The 26,105-nt window shown below is 44.5% G+C and overlaps 1 protein-coding gene across 1 annotated transcript in view; it reads right to left on the reverse strand.

The window, feature by feature from the left end:
• The window catches only part of LOC123747525 (uncharacterized), a 116,476-nt gene that overhangs the window by 47,670 nt on the left and 42,701 nt on the right, over window positions 1-26,105 (reverse strand). The window contains exon 3 of the mRNA XM_069324581.1: window positions 2,486-3,217. Within this exon, the coding sequence (XP_069180682.1) occupies window positions 2,486-3,217 (732 nt within the window). The remainder of the gene's footprint in view (window positions 1-2,485; window positions 3,218-26,105) is intronic.

Below are 26,105 nucleotides of genomic sequence, written 5' to 3' on the forward strand. Positions count from 1 at the left end.
CTACAAAAGTGGCAGCAGGGAAGACCCCCTCAATTATAGACCTGTATCATTGACAAGTGTAATAGTGAAAGTATTGGAAAAACTAATCAAAACTAAATGGGTAGAACACCTAGAGAGAAATGATATAATATCAGACAGACAGTATGGTTTTCGATCTGGAAGATCCTGTGTATCGAATTTACTCAGTTTCTATGATCGAGCCACAGAGATATTACAGGAAAGAGATGGTTGGGTTGACTGCATCTATCTGGACCTAAAAAAGGCTTTCGACAGAGTTCCACATAAGAGGTTGTTCTGGAAACTGGAAAATATTGGAGGGGTGACAGGTAAGCTTCTATCATGGATGAAAAATTTTCTGACTGATAGAAAAATGAGGGCAGTAATCAGAGGCAATGTATCAGAATGGAGAAATGTCACAAGTGGAGTACCACAGGGTTCAGTTCTTGCACCAGTGATGTTTATTGTGTACATAAATGATCTACCAGTTGGTATACAGAATTATATGAACATGTTTGCTGATGATGCTAAGATAATAGGAAGGATAAGAAATTTAGATGACTGTCATGCCCTTCAAGAAGACCTGGACAAAATAAGTATATGGAGCACCACTTGGCAAATGGAATTTAATGTTAATAAATGTCATGTTATGGAATGTGGAATAGGAGAACATAGACCCCACACAACCTATATATTATGTGAGAAATCTTTAAAGAATTCTGATAAAGAAAGAGATCTAGGAGTGGTTCTAGATAGAAAACTATCACCTGAGGACCACATAAAGAATATTGTGCAAGGAGCCTATGCTATGCTTTCTAACTTCAGAATTGCATTTAAATACATGGATGGCGATATACTAAAGAAATTGTTCATGACTTTTGTTAGGCCAAAGCTAGAATATGCAGCTGTTGTGTGGTGCCCATATCTTAAGAAGCACATCAACAAACTGGAAAAGGTGCAAAGACATGCTACTAAGTGGCTCCCAGAACTGAAGGGCAAGAGCTACGAGGAGAGGTTAGAAGCATTAAATATGCCAAAACTAGAAGACAGAAGAAAAAGAGGTGATATGATCACTACATACAAAATAGTTACAGGAATTGATAAAATCGACAGGGAAGACTTCCTGAGACCTGGAATTTCAAGAACAAGAGGTCATAGATTTAAACTAGCTAAACACAGATGCCGAAGAAATATAAGAAAATTCACCTTCGCAAATAGAGTGGTAGACGGTTGGAACAAGTTAAGTGAGAAGGTGGTGGAGGCCAAGACCGTCAGTAGTTTCAAAGCGTTATATGACAAAGAGTGCTGGGAAGACGGGACACCACGAGCGTAGCTCTCATCCTGTAACTACACTTAGGTAATTACACTTAGGTAATTACAGTGTAGTGAACAGAGTGCTGACCACAGTGTAGTGAACACTGAGTGCTGACCACAGTGTAGTGAACACTGAGTGCTGACCACAGTGTAGTGAACACTGAGTGCTGACCACAGTGTAGTGAACACTGAGTGCTGACCACAGTGTAGTGAACACTGAGTGCTGACCACAGTGTAGTGTACACTGAGTGCTGACCACAGTGTAGTGAACACTGAGTGCTGACCACAGTGTAGTGAACACTGAGTGCTGACCACAGTGTAGTGAACACTGAGTGCTGACCACAGTGTAGTGAACACTGAGTGCTGACCACAGTGTAGTGAACACTGAGTGCTGACCACAGTGTAGTGAACACTGACTGCTGACCACAGTGTAGTGAACACTGAGTGCTGACCACAGTGTAGTGAACACTGAGTGCTGACCACAGTGTAGTGAACACTGAGTGCTGACCACAGTGTAGTGAACACTGAGTGCTGACCACAGTGTAGTGTACACTGAGTGCTGACCACAGTGTAGTGTACACTGAGTGCTGACCACAGTGTAGTGAACACTGAGTGCTGACCACAGTGTAGTGAACACTGAGTGCTGACCACAGTGTAGTGTACACTGAGTGCTGACCACAGTGTAGTGTACACTGAGTGCTGACCACAGTGTAGAGAAACACCAAGATGACAGTTGACTTTATTAATAAAAATGTTTCAGGCTTTAAAACAAAAAGTTTCCTATATATATAAAGTTTACTCTCATCTTGATGTGTCTCCATATCATCCTATATATATAAAGTTTACTCTCATCTTGATGTGTCTCCATATCATCCTATATATATAAAGTTTACTCTCATCTTGATGTGTCTCCATATCATCCTATATATATAAAGTTTACTCTCATCTTGATGTGTCTCCATATCATCCTATATATATAAAGTTTACTCTCATCTTGATGTGTCTCCATATCATCCTATATATATAAAGTTTACTCTCATCTTGATGTGTCTCCATATCATCCTATATATATAAAGTTTACTCTCATCTTGATGTGTCTCCATATCAAAAGTGTTTATATAGAGGCAATACTACACTCAGTTGGGTGAGAACAATGTGACCTTCAGCAGCATACCTTCACTGAGGTGTGGACAGTGTTGACATCTGGGAAGAGTTCCTGGCACTTCTGGAGCCAATCTTCTACCTTCATGCTGCACTCATCAGCTGTGTCTATGGTTGTGCCAACCTCCTGTGCTGTGTTGACTGTGTCGAGGCTCCCCAACATGGCCTGCAGCTGAGTCTTCCCTTCCTCTCCTTGTGTTGTCATATCCACCACACTGGTATCCTCCAGTTCCAAGAGCTTCATTGCTGACTTGTTCTGCTCTACCAGAGCATAGAGTCTGTCCTGGAGCTGGAGGTGTTGAGTCTTCCAGTCCCCCAGCTGCCCCCGGTACTCACCCAGCTGGGACAGTACCTCTTCACAGCTGGTAATGAGGCTGCTGATGCTGCTCTTCTGCTCCTCCACCAGGGAACGTAACTTCTTACCGATGCCTCTGGTCGGAGCTTTATTGGGTTTTGCTGGTACCGTTTCCGCTGGGACAACCTCCATACCTTTTAGTTTTCTGATAAAGGCCTCCATACCGTTTAGTTTTCTGATAAAGGCCTCCATACCATAACTAATTGGGAACTGAGTAGCAGATGTGGCAGTGTGCTGGGCACAGCAGCTGGGGCAGTTCAGCTGACCATTCTTGACAGCATTGTCAATACATTGGGAGCAGAATGTGTGGCCACAAGGCAGATTGCGAGGCCGTAGCAGAGTGTCATCATAATTGTTAAAACACACTGAACATTCCTCTGGGTTGTTATCCTGTGGATAAAGAATATTTGTTTAAGTTACATGTATTTACAACGAAAAAAATTATTTTCTGGGTGAGTCCCTCCGGCTCTCTGGAGCTATCGGATTGATATGCGCATATTAGTACGGGGTCATCAGTCAATTGGAATTCAGCCTACCGAGGACCACAAGCCAGAACCTGGCCGCCTCAAAAAGGCAAAGGGAGCAATGGCCTATGGAAACCTCATGTATTTGGGGACATTCCATATCTGCCATCAACTGGGGTTAGCACCCAGAAAGGTAGGCATAACAAAACAGACCCCACATGGTAAGAAAAATTGCAACCAAAGACCGAATAGAGAGGCAGATTCCACCCCCCCCCCCCCATCTAAAGAAACCAGCAAACATCATACACACCGCAACACCACTTGTACACGCAGCCCTACCCCTCCCTGGGAGGGTGATGGGGAAGCCCTGGACCTCCCGTACCGGTTACTCACACCCCAATTCAGAGGCTGAAAATCAAAAACAAAATGGAAACCGCCGACCAGAGGGAGCGAGGGTGCCGGGGAGCCTCCGGGACTCACCCTTAAAATGGCGTTTCATTACATTCAACGCTGGTTTTCTGTGTAGAATTTCTCTGGCTCCCTGGAGCTACCAAACTAAAGAGATGTAAAATAAAAGAGGGCCTAACGCAGGAGGTGGCTGCCACTCGTCCCTCAACTCGAAGTCGAGACAACTGGCTGCAACCTGCGACCCAAAGCCACACACAAAAGACCAGTACCAGGAACAATGACCAAGTAATGAGTGGCCAGAACCCTATCCGACCTCCAAAACCCCCCACATCCGAATGTCAGCCCAAGACATGTTACCAAGCACGGCAGCCAAAGCAACAAACTTACGAATATCATAGCATGAGGGCTAGACTTAATAACCCTGCAGATGACCTGGGAGACCCGAGCCCTGGAACAGGGAACGAGGGAAACCGGATCAACCCAAAGCGCATCCCCAGCCACAGAAGCCGAAGCGATGGCAAAGAGCCGCCACAAGACACAACATCTGGTGCAACCCCAGTCTGACCAGCCAAGCATCAATGACCCAAGGTCCCTCCGGAAAGCCGCAGTCTTGTTCTTCGCCAGAAAAGAAGGCGACGGCTGCAACCGCACAAACCGACCACCAGGACCGAAAGATCAGAAACCCCTGCGCCGGAGGAGAGCAGGAAGCTCCCCCACCAGACCACCAGAGGCCAATGCCAACAGAAACAGCGCCTTAGAAAAACAGTCCAGAACCGAAGGGGCCACCACAAACCGAGGGGAAAAGAGAGCACCCAGTCCAAGGACCAGCATGGTTCAAGTGGCGCATGAGCCGGCTGGAGGTGAAACACAGCACGAGAAAGCTGACGGAATGGGGCAGAAGTGACATCCTGAATGCAAGCTGGAGCAGCTCCGCCAGCACTGCACAATAAGAGGCGACAGTCCTGATCCGATCCAAAACAGAAGACAATCTACAAAGAGAACGAATATGGCGAAAAGAACGCCAGGAAACTTCATACTGTCACCGAGACGAAGCTCACATGTGGGACACCATCAAAGAAGCTACCTGATCACCATATCGCCTGTCAAAAAGACCAGACGCAAAAAGCAGAGCAGTAGACTGAACCAGCTATGTACTTGACCGGTCCAATTTGCTGAAAGTGGCGGAGCCACAGAAAATGCCCCTGGTTCAGACACCAAGCAAGCAGTGCCTGAAACCAAGGATGGGAAGGCTACCAAAGGGCCAGAAGAGGCCCGACTCTCCCACGGTAAGACTCCAAATGAACCAGAACCCAAAGCAACAGCTGAACTGGAGGGAAGAGGTACAAGTAGCCCCACCTTGACCAGTCCTGCTGAAAGGTGTCAACCGCAATAGCTCTGCAGTTGGAGAACGGTGCCACATATATCGGGAGACACTGAGACCACGTCTACACAAAGAGATCCACCTCCGGGAGCCCGTACGTCTGGCAGAGCCAACTGAAGGAGTCGGCGTCGACCATCCATTCCATGGACAAGGGAATAAATCGAGACAGACCATCTGCCAGGACGTCGGACACTCCATGGATATATTTGCCGCACAGAAAGCCAAATCCCGAGAATCCAGCAGATGAGTTACTCAAAGGGACCAGCCCCAAGGACCAAAGAGAATCCCCGCGGTTCAGACAATATACCACCAGAGAGTAGTCCAAATGGAGCTGGATCGTTGAACCCCGAGTGACCCGAACCCTCCAAAGCGACAGCCAAACCTCTGCGAATTCCCACACCATGCTGTGAGCCCAACGGAAGGACGGAGCTCACTGCCCCTGGTCGGCCTGGTGAGTACTGATCACAAAGCTCCAGCAGAGAATCGAGGCATCCGTGAACTTTGGACATGAACCCCTGGAGGCAGAACCCTCCCATCGCGAGAGAGGTGAAAGGGATGGCCTCGATGCTGAAGTCAGACCCGACCCAGTGAGTAAACCAGCACGGGGAAGGTCAGACTCTTGCACAACTGCTCAAGCAACCACCACATGACCCGGGAACCCCCCCCCCCCAAAAAAAAAAAAAACAGCAGAAGGCAGGACTGCAGCAGCAGCAGCAATGCCTCAGGAGGGAGACACAAGGAAGTGTTCCGAGAGTACCTCACGAGGCCCAGCTGGGTCCGAACCTTTGGACAGAACCAGATGAGACTTCCTCCAGCTCACCAGGAACTAGAATCCGGTGAACTGGGAAAGAACCACCCCCCCTAGTGAGCAGACAAGCAGACCAGCTGGGAGCCCACACCAACCAGTTCTCGAGATAGGCCTACACCTGAACCACTAGCAGATGCAGAAGGGCCACCACGAACCGGGAAGACGCATGAATATGCGAGGCACCAGACTCAACCCAAAAGGAAGGCAACGAAAGCGGTAAGCCTGCCCCTCCACCACAAAACCTAACCAGTCCCTGAACTCCAGATGAATAGGGAGGTGCCAATATACATCCCGGAGATCCAGAAACACTAATCAACAACCCGGCTCTAACAGAAGCCAAACCAGGGACAGAGTAGTTATCCGAAAGGAGGGGCAAGGAATCCAGAGGTTCAGCAGGACAAGTCCAGAATGAACCACATATCCGCACAGTCCCATTTCGGTACTGGAAACAGGCTGGAAACCCACCTGAGGGACAAGGTCTTTTCGACCACTCCCAAGCTCACCCACCCACCAAACATAGACCCCACACAACCTATATATTATGTGAGAAATCTTTAAAGAATTCTGATAAAGAAAGAGATCTAGGGGTGGTTCTAGATAGAAAACTATCACCTGAGGAACACATAAAGAATATTGTGCGAGGAGCCTATGCCACACTTTCTAACTTCAGAATTGCTTTTAAATACATGGATGGAGATATATTAAAGAAATTGTTCACGACTTTTGTTAGGCCAAAGCTAGAATATGCAGCGGTTATGTGGTGCCCGCATCTTAAGAAGCACATCAACAAACTGGAAAAGGTGCAAAGACATGCTACTAAGTGGCTCCCAGAACTGAAGGGCAAGAGCTACAAGGAGAGGTTAGAGGCATTAAATATGCCAAAACTAGAAGACAGAAGAAAAAGAGGTGACATGATCACTACATACAAAATAGTAACAGGAATTGATAAAATCGATAGGGAAGATTTCCTGAGATCTGGAACTTTAAGAACAAGAGGTCATAGATTTAACTAGCTAAACACAGATGCTGAAGAAATATAAGAAAATTCACTTTTGCAAACAGAGTGGTAGACAGCTGGAACAAGTTAGGTGAGAAGGTGGTGGAGGCCAAGACCGTCAGTAGTTTCAAAGCGTTATATGACAAAGAGTGTTGGGAAGACGGGACACCACGAGCGTAGCTCTCATCCTGTAACTACACTTAGGTAATTACACACTTAGGTAATAACTCCAAGATGACCTGACGGAGTGAATGGGAAGTCATCCCCGAATTCCCCGGTAGGAAGAGGAGCCACCTGATGCCACCACAGGCCGGATGACACAACCCAAAAAACCCACAAGGGCCAACACCCCGTACGAGAAGGTGACGCCGGTTCAGAAACTTACAACAAGGCCTACCTCAACCTGCAGAGACCCGAACCTTGGCACGATCCAGCCGGGAGAATGAGAACGCCGACCCCGGATCACCAACAAAGCAGAAAGAGGACAGCAACAGCAGAAGCGGCCAGGAACTGAGGAACAACCTAGACTGCAAACAAAACAGACAAAAGAGTGGAGAAAACCCCAGAGCTAGGGCCCAGGCCAAAGAAAGACAGCCGTCTGCAAGCCAGGAAGACACAGGGACCGCGCCTCAAAAGACGTTGGGGCCAGATTAGAGGCCAAGACTGGGCCACACTAGAGGAAACCACCAAGGGAGACCCAAACCAGCACAAGAGAAAATTGAGAGGAAAGTCTCCGGGAGACGAAACTGAAGAACCCAAAGGAACCTGGAAATGAACCCGAACCCAAAACGGAGCCCGAAGCACCACAACTGCTGGCGGAAAACGTACCCTGGAAAAAAAAAAAAAAAACAGGCGGCCATAAAACATACTATTAGTCATATACAAATAATCAAACACACATTTAAATATACACACGGCTCTGGGAGAAGTAAAGTGATACCTCGGCTCACAAATGCCCTTTACGAATTTTCAGGTTACGAGCCCAATTTCTTTGTAAAATCCAAATTGCGTTACGAACTTTGCCTAGAGTAAAGTAGTTTGTTGATACATGTATGGCCGACCTAGTGTGTGGTGGCACGGCGACCGCGCCTCAGTTTAACAGTGCCTCCCACCTAGTGACAATCGCGCCTGAATTCTTTGTAAAGAATTTCAGTGTTTTTGGATTTTTGGGTATTTGAACATAAAGGTAATTATTATATATCTCGCCATGGTCCCAAGAAAGTCGGTGGTAAGGTTCAATCTAAGAAAATAGTTGTGAATAGAGGCAGTAGAGGATGTCCCTTCCTCATTATCCCTTAAACTGCCCAACACTGCATATGAAGTTTTGAGTAACTGACGCAAAAGTGCGCATCACTGCATGTGTAATTTTGGAGTACTACGCAAGATTTAAACGGCCGGCGGATACACAGGGTTCACATCACCTTCCTCAGGGCTCTTGTAAACAGACGACATTTAAAATAAAAATCGTGGGCAACATTACCAGGAGTGAGGGGCCTCAGTACTGAGTAAACCACTAAGGCTGGTGCAGGCAACATGAGCTCACAGCACTGCTGTTCAGCTTGTGACCACAGCATCGCCTAAAAATGTCAAAATATATATGTGTACACGCTACTATTTAGCGATGATAGTATTACAGAAGACCCCTGACTGTGATATAAATGACCAGTATTCTGATAATAGCAGGATTGTTGTGATAATTTGCACTGTGCTGTGGGATGAGCAATGTTGAGGGAGGGAAGGCTGTAGCGTCGTCTGCCGAATGTGTGGCTACCTGTTGCTGTCTGCACTTACTATACCAGCTTAGTGGTTTGCTATGGTGAACAAAATGTGTAGATACTTATATATATAACGTCTGTATATAGAGAATAAAAGCAAAGACAGCATGGTGGGAAGAGGATGATAGCGAGGGAAGGAGTGGTGGTGCGTGGTTGGCTGGTGTGGTGGCCACTCCTTGTTACTTTTTGACTCTGCATACCAACTTAGTAGTTCGTTATGGTGAACACAAATGTAGATACTTATATATATAACGTGTATATATAGTGTAATAACAGCAAAAGGAGTGTTGGGAGAAGCCATTTTGGTGAGGGTGGTGGCATCATCTGCATGACATGTTATGCTGTGTAAAGGTGGCCACTTTGCTCTTTGGGCACTATACCAGCTTAGTTGAACAGTTATGGTGAACAAAACATGTAGATACTTATCTATAACGTCTGTATATGGTGAATAAAAACAAAAACAGTATGGTGGGAGGAGGATGTTGGCGAGGAAGGGAGTGGTGGTGAGTGGCTGGCTGGTGTGTGCCGGTCACTCCTTGTTGCTTTTTGACTCACAATACCAGCTTAGTGGTTTGTTATGATGAAAAAAACATGCAGATACTTACAGTGGCACCTCGACATACGATTGCCCCTACTTACGATAATCTCGAGTTACGATGTAAATTTCATCGAAAAATGCGACTCGACATCCGATGGTGTCGTTGACTTCCTATATTTGTTGGTACACGTTCGGGTCGACCGAGCGCGTGGTTCCCAGTCATGCGGCCGACCTACCTCAGTTTACTACAGCTGCCCGCTTAGTGACGATCTCGCCTATAAGAAATTCCACTTTTGTGGTGATTTTTTGCATTTTGAACATTAAAGTAATGATTATATATCACGCCATGAGTCCCAGGAAAGTCAGTGGTAAGGCTCAACATATGAAAACTCATGTAAGGAGGACCATAGAGCAGAAACAAGAGTACAGAATGTCTCTTCCTCAACAATTAAGAAAATGTGTGCAGCATGGGAAGAATTGCAAACTTTTGCTGAAACGACTCACCCAAATCAAGCTGCAGTAGGTCGTTGCCTTAACCTATTCAATGACACTGTGATGCATCATTACAGACAAATGTTAAAATGAAGGGAAAAACAAATGTCTCTTGACAAATTTGTAGTGAGACAAACAAGCACTGAACCACAACCAGGTCCTAGTGGTATTCAGGCAAAACATAGGAGAGAGAGTACCCCAGAGAAAACATCACTGCCTGATGTGATAATGGAAGGGGACTCCCCTTCCAAACAGGAACAACTCTCCTCATCCCCCCTCATCACCATCTTCCATACGCCATCAAGAGCCCTTCATAAAGGTAAGACACTTTGGTACTGTATTGTAGTTAGAAAAAAAACATTGTATTCAGTATAAAATGTATTTGTATATCAATATTTTGGAGGGTGGGGAACGGATTAATTCAATTCCATTTATTTCTTATGGGAAAAATCGCTTTGACTTATGATATTTTGACTTACGATCCGTCTCTGGGAACGGATTAGCATTGTAAGTCGAGGCCCCATTGTATATATAACTTGTGTATATAGTGTAATAACAGCAAAACTATTTGTTAATTGTTTTATGAACATATTAATTGAATCACTAATATGCACAACATAATTTTGAGTACAGCAATGATTCACACATTTTATTATATAAATATATCACATTACACACTATTGAATAATATTACTGCAAAAAAATTAGAACAAATCAATCAGACATTGAAATAATTAGGTAATAATATCTTTGTGGCAACTCCCGCCTGACAGCTGGGGCGGAGCAGACCTTCTTTCACGTCTGCTCTGTCAACGAGCTCTGTCTTTCGCGCCTGCTCTTTTTTGCCAAACTTCCCCCACCATATTACAGCCAAAATATGCCAGTTACGATTTATTTTTTCCTGTGATCAGGGAACACAAATAAACACTTTTATAGGACGAAATAATTTATTTATTTTTTTATTTTTTTGCACCTGTGGGTGTTGAAGGCCTAATAGTCCCGAGCAGCTTAGGGGTTAAGAAAATGTGTGAAGTATGGGAAGAACTGAAAAGTTTTGTTGAAAAAACTCACCCAGATAAAGCTGTAGCAGGCCATTGCATTGACCTTTTAAATGGTTATATGATATCTCACTACAGACAAGTGTTAAAATGTTGGGAAAAACAAGTGTGTTTAGACAGATTCTCAGTAAGACAAGCAAGTAGTGAGCCACAACCAGGTCCTAGTAGTACTCCTGCAAAACGTAGGAGAGGGATTACCCCATAGAAGTCATCACCGCCTAATGTTATAATGGAAGGGGACTCCCCTTCCAACCACTAACACCTCTCCTCCTCTCTCCCCTCCTCACCGTCTTCCATACACCAACAAGAGTCATCAATAAATTTAAGCAATAACCTGAATTAGGTATAAAATTTACTTTGAAGTTAATAATATTGGGAGTGTGGAATGGATTAATTCAATTTACATTATTTCTTATGGAAAATTCGCTTCAGTTTACGAATTTTTGGGTTATGAACCATCTTTGGGAACGGATTAAATACGTAAGCTCAGGTACCACAGTACCTCCAGTCGGAGGCAAAAACTCCTCCAAAACTTGAGCCACACACAGTCACATGTAAACAAGACACAGCACCGCCTTGCTGGCCAGCCGGGGAAGCACACAGAAATCAAAAACAATTTCGTGGCCTAAACACCCCTAATCTGGTTAAAATTACTGTACTACAGAAAACTAACAAGTAAACAGAACTCCCCAATTGAAAAACGAGCATGACGTCACACTTTCCGCGCTGCTTGTCTGCGCAGCTTCCCCCTCCCTGAGAGGGGGAAGGGGGAGCCCCTCGACCCATCGCACCGGCTATCCACTTCTCAGTTCAAGAGTGGATGTCAAAACACGCGTAAAAACCAGCTAACTGGGGGAAGGGAGGGTTACTGAGAAGCCTTCGGGTCTCACCCAGAAAATGGTGGGGAGTTTTGGGGGGAGCCCCTTCGGCTCCCAAGAGCTATCTACCCAAAGCTAAGGACAAAAGAGGGACAAACCTGGAAGGCAGAAACCATGTGCCTAAAACCCAAAAGCAAGACAACAGGCAACACCGAAAGGACCCCGCAGACAACCCGGGAGACCAAAACCCCTGAACAGGGGACAAGGGAACCCCGGGCAACTTAAAGCATGTCCAGGGGCCACAGAGGCCACGACATGCAGGCAATTGCTGAGAGCCACAACCAGACACAAGAAGATGCACCCCCAGGCCAAAAATACCAAGCAACAACAACCCCATGGACCTCCTCCAGAAAAACAGCCAACCCAACCTCACCAGAAAAAGAGGAACGGCTGCAACAAACAAACCTAACACCAGAACCCAAAGGAGTAGAAACCTCTGAGAAACAATCCGGAACTGAAGGGGCCACAACCAACCGGGGGGGAAAGAGGTAAGAGAGCATCATGTCCAAAGACCAGGACAGCTCAGGCGGCGCAAGAGCAGGCCGGAGGTGAAACAATGCCCTAGACAACTTATGGAATGGTGCAGAAGGAACATCAAAACCGAAAGCAAGCTGTAGCAGCTCCGCCAGCACCACATGATACGAGATGACAAAATGCGGCATACGAAGTCGGTCCTGAAACAGCCACTAGAGAAAGGACAAGACCACCTCAACAAAAAGCGAAGTATACCTACGAAGAGACAAAAAGAGAAAAAGGAAGGATCGCCAGGAAGCCCCCATACAGCCACCAAGACAAAGCACGCAGGTGGGACACCATCAACGAAGCCACCTGATCTCCACCGAGCTTCCCCCGTCCCAACGAAAATGAACAGATGGTTATAGACTTGAGTCAAAAGTAAAGTACCAGACGCAAAGACTCGAGAAGATCAAACCAGCCCCGGAACAACCCCTGGGGTACGGACACCGAGAAAGCAGTGCCTGAAACCAAGGTTATCAGGGAACCAGATGGAATGTCCATCAGGGCACCAGGCACCAAACCCAGCGAGCCGGGAAAGAACCAACCCGGGCGAGCAGACACACCCCATCCTGGAGGATCCCCACCCCCTGGGACCATTGAAGGACCAACAAGACCGACAACGGATGACGAGAAGAAACCGCTTGCAGAAACAGCCCAACAGCAGACCCCGCAAACAGCAAGGACAAAATGGTGATGAAAACCGAAGAGCCAGAGGCCCAGGCAGAGGCCAACGAGGAAGCGAGCACCATGAGGCAACACGCGAGACGTGAAGCGAAAACAGTGACACTGCATCCTGCAGGAATGGTGCAACCAGCTCCAGCAGGGCAGAACAACGCACATGACGCTGAGTAATGTATGAGGAAAACTACTTAGGATATGGACTGCACTAAAATAAAAATTCCCGTATGGAAAACTAACTCAAAGAAAAGTTCGTAGCCAGGGCTGTAATTCCAAGCTCCCCCCCGTCCCAATGAAAATTAACTGCAGGGCGCAGGAGTGGTTGAATGGAAATCGACATCCATCTGCAGACATTGCCTACCCGGCAGTCGGTAGTGTGATACAAGAAGAGGAAAGAACTCTGCGCTATAACTAAACACTGGTCAGTTCAAAATCAGGGAACTGAACATGTACATAGTCCAGCCTAGCATTATCATTAGTATAGCCAATATGCACATACTAATATACTCAAGAATGTGTAGCATAGAGGTAGGAAATACATAAATATGCAATGAAATGACCGTAAATATGGTCAACACACCGGTAGCTAGGGACAAGAGAGTATAATCAATATGATGAACTAACACGATTTAATTAGCAATTGCAAACGTAATGTACAAGATCAACTATATATACAGAGAGATTCCAATATATATATAAGGATGTAGCCAGGCATTGAATGACAGTCAATGAATGAGTGCCCAGAGTCAAAAAAAGATTCAGTCGCTGAAAAAGTAAATTAAAAGTTACTAAAATTTTAGGCTATGCCCCACAGTGTAATGAACAACAATATATATGGACATATTAATTAAGGCAACGTTAACACTATCGGTAACTTTGGACAGGACTCGCGTCCACTACAAAAAATATTTGTATAAAATTCATTTTTTATCCAATCGACCTCAGGATAGTATCAAAATAAGCGCCTTTAGATTGTGCACAATTTGATACCAAAATGAAAGATATAACATGAAACTTGATGTCCGAACACTTGAAAGATTATAAATAGGCTTTTGGTCAAAATACAGTGGTTCCTCGCATAACGAATTTAATCCGTTCCATGTTCGTCATGTGAAACGGATGTCATACAAAACGAGTGTCCCCCATGTAACCAGTGTGATGCACTGTATTTATTGTGAAATTCCCCCAGTGTGCATGACATCAAATTTCCCCCAAAATATCATTTTTCTTTGCAAAATGATAAATTACCGTCCCTGAACATGTCTATGTAAAAATAATTACCAAATTCCACTTACTTTGGGTGTGAGGGCGTGGACAAGGTGCGCTGTGACGTCATCAGGGGCTGGTCGCTCATGTGTGAAGCTCCCAGACACGGTCGCGCAGGCCATTCAAGCACTGCATGTTGCCACAAATATATTTTCAAATATTTTTTCAATGCATTTTCAATGCGGTTTTATTTGTTTCTTTTATCGTATATGATGCATATTTGTGACCTTTACAATATGTATACAGTAGAATGTTCATAATTTTCCATGAAACTGTGATACATGTGTCAGTAATGTGTCCACAATAAATGTTTAGTCACAATATTACGTGGTAAAAATTCACTAAAATTACAATATGTACAGTTTCACATACTATTTACACAGTATTACACACTCAGTACTTTGGAGGTGCGTAATAGTCAACGAAGTAGTCCATGGTACACAGCGCGACTTTGTTCTCCTTGCACCAGCTACAGATAGATTTTCGTTTCCTGTTTCATCGTTCTGTGTGCTTGCAAATAACGCACTTGTGTGCACCCTTGGCTTTAGTACTTGTAGGTGGTATGTAGCCAAGCTTGTAAAGCATAAGGTAGTATTGAAACGATTATAGGAAAAGCTCAATTTGTAAGGTAGTCTTAAAAAGATCGCTTTGTAAGGTCCCACACAGGAAGAGATTCAGCTAGTCTCAAAGAGTGTCCATCAGTCAGGAAGAGATTCAGCTAGCCTCAAAGAGTGTCCATCAGTCAGAAAGAGATTCAGGTATTCTTGAAAATATCAATGAACACCACCACCATGGAAGCCGCTAACACTGTTCATCTATGCTACTTGTATCAGATGCATCATCATTGAACGCAGAAAACGATTCATCTATGTATCATCTATATAAATTGGAGATGACAAGGGTGGGGCTCAGAGCTACAACTGGATACGCTCGCTGTATCATCCTCATAGGTGCTGCGTCACTGGCATCCGACCGTTGTGTTAAGCCCTTATTGCGCCTAGCTTCACCAATGTTATGACCCTTATGTTCTTCAAACAATAGGGTCTGAATTGCACGGACTGAGCGCAGTCTTTCAACACCGACTGAGCGCAGTCTTTCAACATCGTGTGGGACAGGTGTTTGAGAGCCAGAGGCACGTGGGCTACAAATGGTTGCTCACGCAGTACTAACCCAGCCAGCAGCCCTTGTCTTTCATATTCGTTATAGCAAAAGGTTCGTTCAGTGTTTGTTGGGTAGGCTGCTCCATTATGACAATCTTTCTTTGTTTCAAATGTGTTCCATTTGTTTTGTATTTGTCACTTACGTCTCAATAACGGAGCAGCCTACCCGACAAACACTGAATGACCCTTTATGGCATTTGTCCATTTATCAAATTATTTCAACAGTTCTTTTATATTTCGTTTATTTTTTTTTTTTTTTAAGAAACATGGAGCAGCCGACCTGTAGCCCACCGAACGAACCTTTTTGACATTTGTACTGGTTTTCAAAATTCTTAATTTTTTTTTATTATTTACGTTTTTTGTATGTAAGAAACATGGAGCAGCCTACCTGCCGACCACCGAACGAACCTTTTGCTATAAGACAAATGAAAAATAAATATTGAACACATTTGAAGAAAGGAAAATGTCATAATGGTTTATTCAGTGTATGTAAGGTAGGCTTCTCCATTATTGAGACGTAAATGACAAATACAAAACAAATGGAACACATTTGAAACAAAGAAAGATTGTTATAATGGAGCAGCCTACCTGCCGAACACCGAACGAACTTTTTTGACATTTGTTGTATATCAGACATTTCATTTCTTTTTTCCTACAAAAACGTCAATGCTTTGCAACATCTCAGCAGTCACCCTTTTATATCCCAGCATCATTATCATCTTTAAACAAGAACAACATAATTTATGTGCATCGTCGGAGGCGTCTAAGAATGTGCAAGAACCAGCGCGACCCCACCATGTGGTGTTGACGTTACTCAAACCAGCGTTCGTCATACGGGACGATGTGACGCCGATCGGGCCGTTCGTTACCCAAAATGTTTGTCTTTTGGAGCGATCGTTATGCGAGGTACCACTGTATTAAAATATTTGTTAAAATTCTATTTATTGTGCTATTATGTTGGGACTAGTTTTAAAATGTGTGCCTTTATGTCGCAAACAATTTGATATCAAAATGAAAGATGTAACACAAAAATTTATGTCAGAACACTGGAAAGATATAAATAATTTTGTGATGATGAGCTTCCAGAATTAAAATATTTGTAAAAAATCCAGTTATTGCTCTATTATTATGGGGCTAGTTTTAAAATACGCGCCTTTTTATTGCGAACAATTTGATACCAAAATGAAAGACGTAACACGAAATTTGATGTTATCAAATTGAACGAGTATATACATTAGGTTGCAGTGTACAAATTGGTGCTCGTTCACGGGTAACTTTAGGCTATTCTGCGGGGAGGCACTCCGGCCTTTTGTACAGTATATTCATACACATCTGTAGGGAATTTAATTGCGAACACAATGATACCAAAACGAGCGACGTAGCACGAGAATTAAGGTGAGAAAAGTGAAACGAGTATGCACATGTTACTGATTTTGTGCGCTCACGGGGTAACTTTTGCCGAATTTAGGCTTTGCTGTTGGGAGTCACGCCAGGCTTTTGGACATTATATTTATACACACCTGTAGGGAATTTAATTGCAAACACAATGATACCAAAACGAGCGACGTAGCACAAGAATTAAGGTGAGAAAGCTGAAACGAGTATAGACATTTAGGTGTCACCGCGCACTTACCCGCACGCTCGGTGCATGACCCCTAAGTTGACTGCGCGCCTGCCCGGTGAGTGATAGTGTTAAGATGTACGCAAAGTGCCCAATCAACATACCACAAACAATACCCAACACTTATCCAAAAATCGACAGCCAGTGCCTGGCTGACAGTGTAGCCAGACCGTATAATCTCGCATGTAGAGTGTAGGCACTATAGTGGCACGACACAGCTCAGTCATGTAATATTCTGGGAGCATCGCTAGTGGATTATGTCCTACGTTGCGTATGCATTAGGATAAGAGTAGGCGTAGAGTAGAGGCGGAGAGGGCATCACTCCGAGCCACCCTACTCCTGCATTCAGAGAAAAACTACTAAGTTTCCCTATATAGAAAATCCAGAACTCCCCCAGTATTAAGGGGGCTATGACTGGAGAGAGAGAGTAGCTAGTGCGATGTATTACCCGTGAGAACGGTCGCAGAACACCAACACTTGTTTACACTGTCCAGAAACAAAACTATCTCCCTCGAGCCATGCTCAGAATGCATGAGGTCCAAGCTGGCTCCACCCTTCTTTCGGAGAGGGTAGCCGACAATGTTTATTTAACAATTATTTTTATTGCCGAGACAGATTACGGAGATGAGATGTGATTAGAAAATAATTAGATATAGTATTGAAAGATGATACGTAGTATGGAAGTGAACCAATGAGTACAAGAAAGGACTGGAGGTAATCCTCACAAGAAACTGACAGACGTACCAATAATATGTGAATTATCGAAGTTCTTCTCAAACCTTCGAGACCCTAGATAATCAAGCACTAAATCACAGAGGCACATATGGGCCCATTGGTATACTTGACCAAGAGTCATGCAGGATCCCGATACGATTCTTACATGAATGTGACATGACGCAGAAGAATACATGTCCCAGATAAGAATGTTGTTAAAATTATCCAAAGGAAGAACGGAACCGAAGGACCCGAAGGGACACGGAACTGAACCGGGGAAGGACCATCACCAAAACCAACTCATATGTAGAGAGGGAAGGAAAGGAAAACCCCCACTCCCTGTAAAAGTAAGCCCCACTCAAAGGGTAAGAAAACCCCAGGTGGGGTCCAATGGGGCTCAGGTCCCCAAGCCAGCCCTCCCCCCCAAACCCCGGGAACCTCTATACCAGGTCCCGGGGCAAAATTGTCCTCCAAAGCCCCGGCCTCAAAATCAGAAGACAGGGCAGCTGGAAAACACTAAGGAGGGGGGGGGGGGCACTGGTCAGACTGATATGCAACAACTGGAGGAATTGAATCAAATGCCTCCGTCGCCACCCCAGAAGGGGCAACCCCCGAAACTTCCCGAGTCTCAGAATCCTCTAAACTTCCCCCCAACCTTCCAGACCACGAAGCCCACAGACACTCCGGTGCCGGAAGCAAGGAGGGGGGGGGGGGGACCAGAATGAACCACAGCAGGGGAAGAACGAGGGAGTGCGGACTGAACCAAGGTCGAAATGACCAACACCCCCAAGTCCGAGTCTCTACAAGCAAAGCAGGGTAGCCTCAGGGCATCCAGGGTAGCAATCAACCTAGCATGTTGCAGCAACCTAAACCTAGCACCTGACGCCTGACAGCTGGGTGGACAGCGCTTCAGATTCGTAGTCCTGAGGTTTCGGGTTCAATCCCCAGTAGAGGCGGAGACAAATGGGCAAAATGTTTCTTTCACCCTGATGCCTCTGTTACCTAGCAGTAAATAGGTAACCTGGGAGTTAGACAGCTACTATAGGCTGCTTCCTGGGGGTGGAGGCCTGGTCAAGGACCGGGCCACGGGGACACTAAGTCCCAAAATCCTCTCGAGATAACCTCAAGATAGCATGTAACGCCTGAGCCGCCTGCACCCGGATAGTGTCATCAGTACATTGGGTAAAGTGAATCACAAACAAGCAAAAATGCTCGCAAGACTCCAGGTTGAAGGTGTCACCAACCCAACAGGCAGCATAACAGAGGAAGAAACTAGAGATCACTAGAGATCTGCCATGAGGATGATAAACCAATGATCATAAAAGCATAAGTATCCACTCAATTTAACGACCTCTTTTATACCGATCTGCCGGTATTAACGACTGGTTTGGGAGATCGGTATCTGGAGCCTCGTATACCGGTCTGGTGGTCGATATTACCGACGGTCGGTATTGAGTTTGTTTTGGCATCGGCAGCCTCTCACATGGCGACCAGGCGATCATCCAGAGTGGTATATTAAATCTTAAATTTTTTAAAATGATTCAGTTTTATGAAGAAAATTCTAAATTATTATTAATAAAATATTTTAAAACAATTGTTATTAAGAAAATTCTTTGTTTTCTTATTAGATACCTTTTATAGTATAGGCAATAGGTATTTTTTTTCCAACGGACCTAGAATGTACTGCGCCTGGCCATGTGACCGCATTGTTTACTGTCAACTCGTGCAGCTGAGAGCAATGTCTCAGAATATTAGCCAGAGAAAATCAGATTCAGACAAAAATAGATAAATTCATGATTTCAACGGTTCGTGAAAGCACCCACTGGGAAGTCAACAAGTCATGCAGCATCCACTGGCAACGAGTGCCTACAATCCATGCTGCACCCGCCGATGCTGAATTCCCATCGACAAGTTGTGCAGCCTCCGCCGGCAACGTATGCTCTGCAAGCTATGTTGCACCCGCCGATGCTGAATTCCCACCAACAAGTCATGCAGCCTCCGCTGGCAATGAATGCTCTGCAAGCTATGTTGCACCCGCCGATGCTGAATTCCCACCAACAAGTCATGCAGCCTCCGCTGGCAATGAATGCTCTGCAAGCTATGTTGCACCCGCCGATGCTGAATTCCCATCGACAAGTTGTGCAGCCTCCGCTGGCAATGAATGCTCTGCAAGCTATGTTGCACCCGCCGATGCTGAATTCCCACCAACAAGTCATGCAGCCTCCGCTGGCAATGAATGCTCTGCAAGCTATGCTGCACCCGCCGATGCTGAATTCCCATCAAAAGTCGTGCAGCCTCCACTAACGATATAAAATATGATTGAAAGGCATATAATTTAGTGTAAAAAGTGTTGATAGAGTACAGTATTGTAAGTGTTAATGATTATTTAAGCCTCGACAAAAAGATACTGTACAGTGTAAATATACAGTAGAAATAATTTTCAATTGTGAATTAGAATTAGAACTCATGTGAATTAGTAGTAAGACTACCTGTTGTGTTAAGTGAATGCCTGAAAACAAGTGTACATACTGTATGTACCCTGTATATAGTACTGAACAATATAAAACAAGCGCTGCAGAGGATGACGTAATCTTCACAGCTACATTAAAAGTAAGTCAATTTACCAATTTTATTATAGTATTTCAACATATTTTTTTTTTTCAACAAAAGCTACATATTAATCTCTGCAAATGTATATTCTATCATTAGCAGAGAAAAGGTGAGCTCAAAATATTTCATCTTGGCTAGCTCTCAGTGACAAGGCTCGATCACCATTGTTATGGCCTGGCCGCCACAGCCTGTGTCATAACATTAAAAATACATTACCTGCACTGTTCAGGGTAAAACAAAACACATCTCTAAAATTTTACTGAGAAAATATTAACAATCACTGATTGATACATGAAATATTTTGCAATACAAAGGAATGAACCAATTTTTTCCCACCCATCTGGACTTGATCAGACCGTGTTCACATATCATCCATGCAGCAGCCACCAGCTGGCTTAATCGTTGGGGAGGCACTAAATTGGAACGCAATTACACAATGAACTTTATTTAATTTTAGTTATACAGTATAAAATATATCCTACCTGAATGTAAGTTGAAAAATTACCCGACCCAACTTAACTTCAGTAATAACGGAGCTCCGGAAATAACGACCAGGGTACAGCCCCATATAGGCCGTTAAATTGAGTGGATACAGTAGTCCACTGCCAAGCAGCACATGGTCAAAGGAGAAGCTAGATAGTAAACAAGAAGGTCTTATAACAATAATGAGAGAGATTATAGTGAGAGCGGATAACGATAGATCACGACTGTTGATAGTCGGTGACTTCAACTTGAAATCCATAGACTGGGAAGCATATGAAGCTAAAAGAGAAGATTTTTGGACCTGTAGATTTGTATACCTCATCCTGGAGACATTCTTGTATCAACATGTTAAACAAGCTACGAGGATGAGGGAACCTTGAGGTTACCTTGAGGTGCTTCCGGGGCTTAGCGTCCCCGCGGCCCGGTCGTCGACCAGGCCTCCTGGTTGCCGGACTGATCAACCAGGCTGTTAGACGCGGCTGCTCGCAGCCTGACGTATGAGTCACAGCCTGGTTGATCAGGTATCCTTTGGAGGTGCTTATCCAGTTCTCTCTTGAACACTGTGAGGGGTCGGCCAGTTATGCCCCTTATGTGTAGTGGAAGCGTGTTGAACAGTCTCGGGCCTCTGATGTTGATAGAGTTCTCTCTCAGAGTACCTGTTGCACCTCTGCTTTTTAACGGGGGTATTCTGCACATCCTGCCATGTCTTCTGGTCTCATGTGATGTTATTTCTGTGTGCAGGTTTGGGACCAGCCCCTCTAATATTTTCCACGTGTAAATTATTATGTACCTCTCCCGCCTGCGCTCAAGGGAGTACAGTTTTAGGCTCTGAAGTCGGTCACAATAGTTTAGACGTTTTACTGAATGGATTCTAGCAGTAAAGGATCTCTGCACGCTCTCCAGGTCAGCAATTTCTCCAGCTATGAAAGGTGCTGTCATTGTGCAGCAGTACTCCACTCTAGAGAGCACAAGCGTTTTGAAGAGTATCATCACCGGTATAGCATCTCTAGTGTGAAAAGTTCTTGTTATCCAACCTGTCATTTTTCTTGCAGTTGTGATGGCTACTTTATTGTGTTCTTTAAAGGTAAGGTCTTCCGTCATGAGTACACCCAGATCCTTTACGTTCTATGTTATGATTTGCCTGAGTTTTGTACGTGGTTTCCGTTTTTATATTTTCATTTTTTCCATAGCGCATGAGCTGGAACTTATCTTCGTTAAACACCATATTATTTTCTGTAGCCCATAGAAAGACCTGATCTACATCTGACTGGAGGTTTGCCGTGTCCTCTATGTTACCTACTCTCATGAAGATCCTAGTGTCATCTGCAAAGGATGATACAGTGCTATAGGTTGTGTTCTTGTCTATGTCTGATATGAGGATGAGAAAAAGTACTGGAGCAAGCACAGTACCCTGGGAGACTGAGCTCTTCACGGTTGATGGGCTGGATTTTATTTTGTTGACTACAGTATTACACATTGGATTCTGTTGGTCAGGACATTGTAGATCCATCTGCCTATTTTTCCGGTAATTCCTTTTGAACACATTTTATGTGCAATAACACCATGGTCACATTTATCAAAAGCTTTTGCGAAATCTGTGTAAATTACATCAGCGTTTTTTTTGTCTTCCATAGCATCTAATGCCATATCATAGTGGTCCAGCAACTGCGACAGGCATGAGCGCCCTGTTCTGAAACCATGTTGTCCGGGGTTATGGAGATGCTGTGATTCCATGTATTTTGTGATCTTACTTCTTAGCAGCCTCTCTAAAAAATTTTTATGATGTGCGATGTTAGTGCTGTCGGTCTGTAATTTTTTGCCTCTGCCTTATTTCCTCCTTTATGAAGTGGTGCTATCTCTGCTGTTTTTAGTATATCAGGAATAACGCCAGTATCTAGGCTTTGTCTCCACAGAATGTGGAGGGCCTGCGATAGTGGTTTTTTACAGTTCTTTATGAATATGGAGTTCCAAGAATCCGGGCCTGGTGCAGAGTGCATAGGCATACTGTTTATGGCTTCTTCAAAATCCAGTGGGGATAGGGTGACGTCTGATATATGATTTGATGTTGGTATCATATCCATGAAAAATTCATTTGGGTTATCAATCTTTAGTGTGTTTAATGGCTCGCTGAAAACAGAGTCATACTGTTTCCTCAGTAGCTTGCTCATTTCTTTGTTGTCATCGGTGAAAGTTCCATCTCCCTTTCGCAGGGGCCCGATACTAGATGTGGTTTTTAATCTTGATTTTGCATAGGAGAAAAAATATTTCGGATTTCTCTCTATTTCACTGATGGCCTTTTGCTCTCTTTGCCTCTCCTGGGTTTTGTATGATTCTTGGAGCTTCCGTTCAATTGTTTCTATTTCTCTACCTAACCTTCTTCGCCGTTCTTGAGATAGGGTGCGACTCTCAAGTTGTTCCACGATTCGTTTTCTTTGCCTATATAGGGAACAACGTTCCCGTTCCAATCTGCATCTCTTCCTCTTTTTTCTTAGGGGTATGCGGTTTGAACATATTTCTAGTGCTACTGAGCTTATTTTTGCCAGGCACTGGTTCAGGTTTGCATTTTCTAGCTGTTCTTCCCAGTTTATTTCTGTGAAGTCCTGGTTTATTTGCTATCAGTTTATCTGTTTATTATTGAAGTTGAATTTGCTGAAATCTCCTCCACCGGGAATCTGGACTGGTTTTGAAGGTCTACTCCCCATGGTTGTCATAACTTCAATTAAGTTGTGATCTGAGTAACAGGTAATTGTAATCATTATGTTCCTGATCAATTCATCATTATTAGTGAAAATGAGGTCCAGCGTGTTCTCCTTCCTAGTTGGTTCTACTATTTGCTGGTTTAAGGCAAACCTGTCACACATCTGTAGCAGGTCATTTGCATGTGCCTGTTCATTTAGGCTACTTCCTGGTATTCTTTCTGATATTACTGTATTAGCCAGGTGCTTCCATTTCAGATGCCGTAGGTTGAAGTCCCCAAGCAGGATGATGTTCGGAGCTGGATTTGTGAGGTTTTCCAAGCAGTGTTCTATTTTCATTAGTTGGTCTTTAAACTGCTGAGGTTTTGCCTCCGGTGACTTATATACAAGGACAATAACTACATTTAGAATCTCTATTTTGATTATCAGCACTTCCACCATATCATTTGAGGTGTTTAGCAGCTCAGTACAGATGAGTGTGTCTTTGATGTAGAGGCTGACCCCACCCTGAAACCGGTGTTTCCTATCACATCTGAAAAGATTGTACTCTGAGATACATATTTCACCGTTCGGGAAGGGGACGTTCCCTCTATGCTAGATTTGATATTTACCAGGAAGGAGGAAGAGATATTTGACATTCAGTACCTTCCTCCCTTGGGTAAAAGCGACCATGTCTTTTTGGGAATAAAGTATGCAATGCGTTATAATCTGGAAGAAAATAAGGAGGTTGAAGCAGTTGAAAAACCTGACTTCAGGAGAGGACATTATGGCGACCTTAGAAATTTTTTTAGTGAGTATAATTGGACAGACTTGATGCTAGGCAAGGAAGTGAATGAGATGTATGTCAAGTTTTGTGATATACAGTGGGGCCTCGACTTACGATGCTAATCCGTTCCCAGAGAAAGATCCTAAGTCGAAGCGATTTTTCCCATAAGAAATAAAGGGAATTGAATTAATCCATTCCCCACCCTCCAAAATATTAACATACAAATACATTTTATACTGAATACAATGTTTTTTTCTAACTACAATACAGTACCAAAGTTTCTCGTACCTTTATGGAGGGCTCTTGATGGTGTATGGAAGATGGTGATGAGGGGGGAGGAGGAGAGTTGTTACTGTTTGGAAGGGGAGTCCCCTTCCATTATCACATCAGACAGTGATGTTTTCTCTGGAGTACTCTCTCTCCTATGTTTTGCCTGAATACCACTAGGACCTGGTTGTGGTTCAGTGCTTGTTTGTCTCACTACAAATTTGTCAAGAGACATTTGTTTTTCCCTTCATTTTAACATTTGTCTGTAAAGATGCATCACAGTGTCATTGAATAGGTTAAGGCAACGACTTACTGCAGCTTGATTTGGGTGAGTCGTTTCAGCAAAGGTTTGCAATTCTTCCCATGCTGCACACATTTTCTTAATTGTTGAGGAAGAGACATTCTGTACTCTTGTTTCTGCTCTATGGTCATCCTTACATGGGTTTTCATATGTTGAGCCTTACCACTGACTTTCCTGGGACTCATGGCGTGATATACAGAGCACCACTTGGTTTCCGAACTTTAGTTATCCGAAACTTCCAGTTTCCCGATTGGGGTTGGGGAGTCATGCTACCCGAACAAAGTTCGGGTAGGAAGGGGTCCACCAAGCGTCACGCCGGCTTGTGGTGGTGGGTGGGAGATGGTCCAGGGTGCCGACTGTGACTTCACAGATTCACGGCCTATTATTCCTATTACAGTATTTTGAATTGCCATAAGGCTGGAATGTTCATTCTGTGCTTTTGTTTTACATATCTGCACAATCAAGAAACATCTGTGCACCATGTTGGCTCCAAATGGACGCATTGCGTCATTGACTGGTGGGTTGATGGACGATGGAGCTTAGGTGGGAGGCAGTATGAGAGGGGGGGGGGGAGAATCAGTGAGAGAGGGAGATAATTAGTCAGAAAGGGAGGGAGAGAGAGATGCTAGGAGCGAGGGGGAGGTAGGGAGAGATGTTAGGAGGTAGGGAGAGATGCTAAGAGGGAGGGGGAGGTAGGGAGAGATGTTAGGAGGTAGGGAGAGATGCTAAGAGGGAGGGGGAGGTAGGGAGAGATGCTAGGAGGTAGGCAGGAAGGGACGGAAGTAGTTAGAATTAGGGAGGGAAAGGCAAGCTGGCAGGCACAGGCTGGCAGGCACAGGCAGACAGGCACAGGCAGACAGGCAGGCAGGCAGGCTCGGGTAAGGAGGCAGGCAGGCAGGCTCGGGTAAGGAAGCGGTCAGCCAAGCGTCGTGCCGGCCCGTGGTGGGTGGGTGGGGGGGTGGGTGATGGTTTAGTTTGCTCACTGACCGTGTCGGGTGCCGCCTGCTACCCTGTGACGTCACAGACTCACGGCCTATTGTTCCCATTGTTTGAATTTGTCACGAGACTGGAGTGTTCATTCCGTGACTTTGTTTTACATATCAGCACAATCAAGGAACATCCGTGCACCATGTCGACTCCAAATGCACGCATTGTGTCAGTGAAAGCATCTACAAGCGGGTTACGTAAAAGAAAGAGGTCAGTGATGACATTTGAAAAGAAAGTTGAAATAATTAAGAAAGTGGAAAGCGGTGTCCCGAGAAGTGTCGTGTGCGCTGAATATGGCATTAGTAAAAGTACTGTTTTTGATCTTCTTAAGGCTAAACCTATCATTTTTGACTATTTCTCTAGAAGTGAAAGTGATAAAGCAATACGAAATAGAAAGGTAGTAAGTAAAGCAAA

Source organism: Procambarus clarkii, chromosome 14 (genome assembly GCF_040958095.1).
Source record: "Procambarus clarkii isolate CNS0578487 chromosome 14, FALCON_Pclarkii_2.0, whole genome shotgun sequence".
Taxonomy (NCBI): Eukaryota; Metazoa; Arthropoda; class Malacostraca; order Decapoda; family Cambaridae; genus Procambarus; species Procambarus clarkii.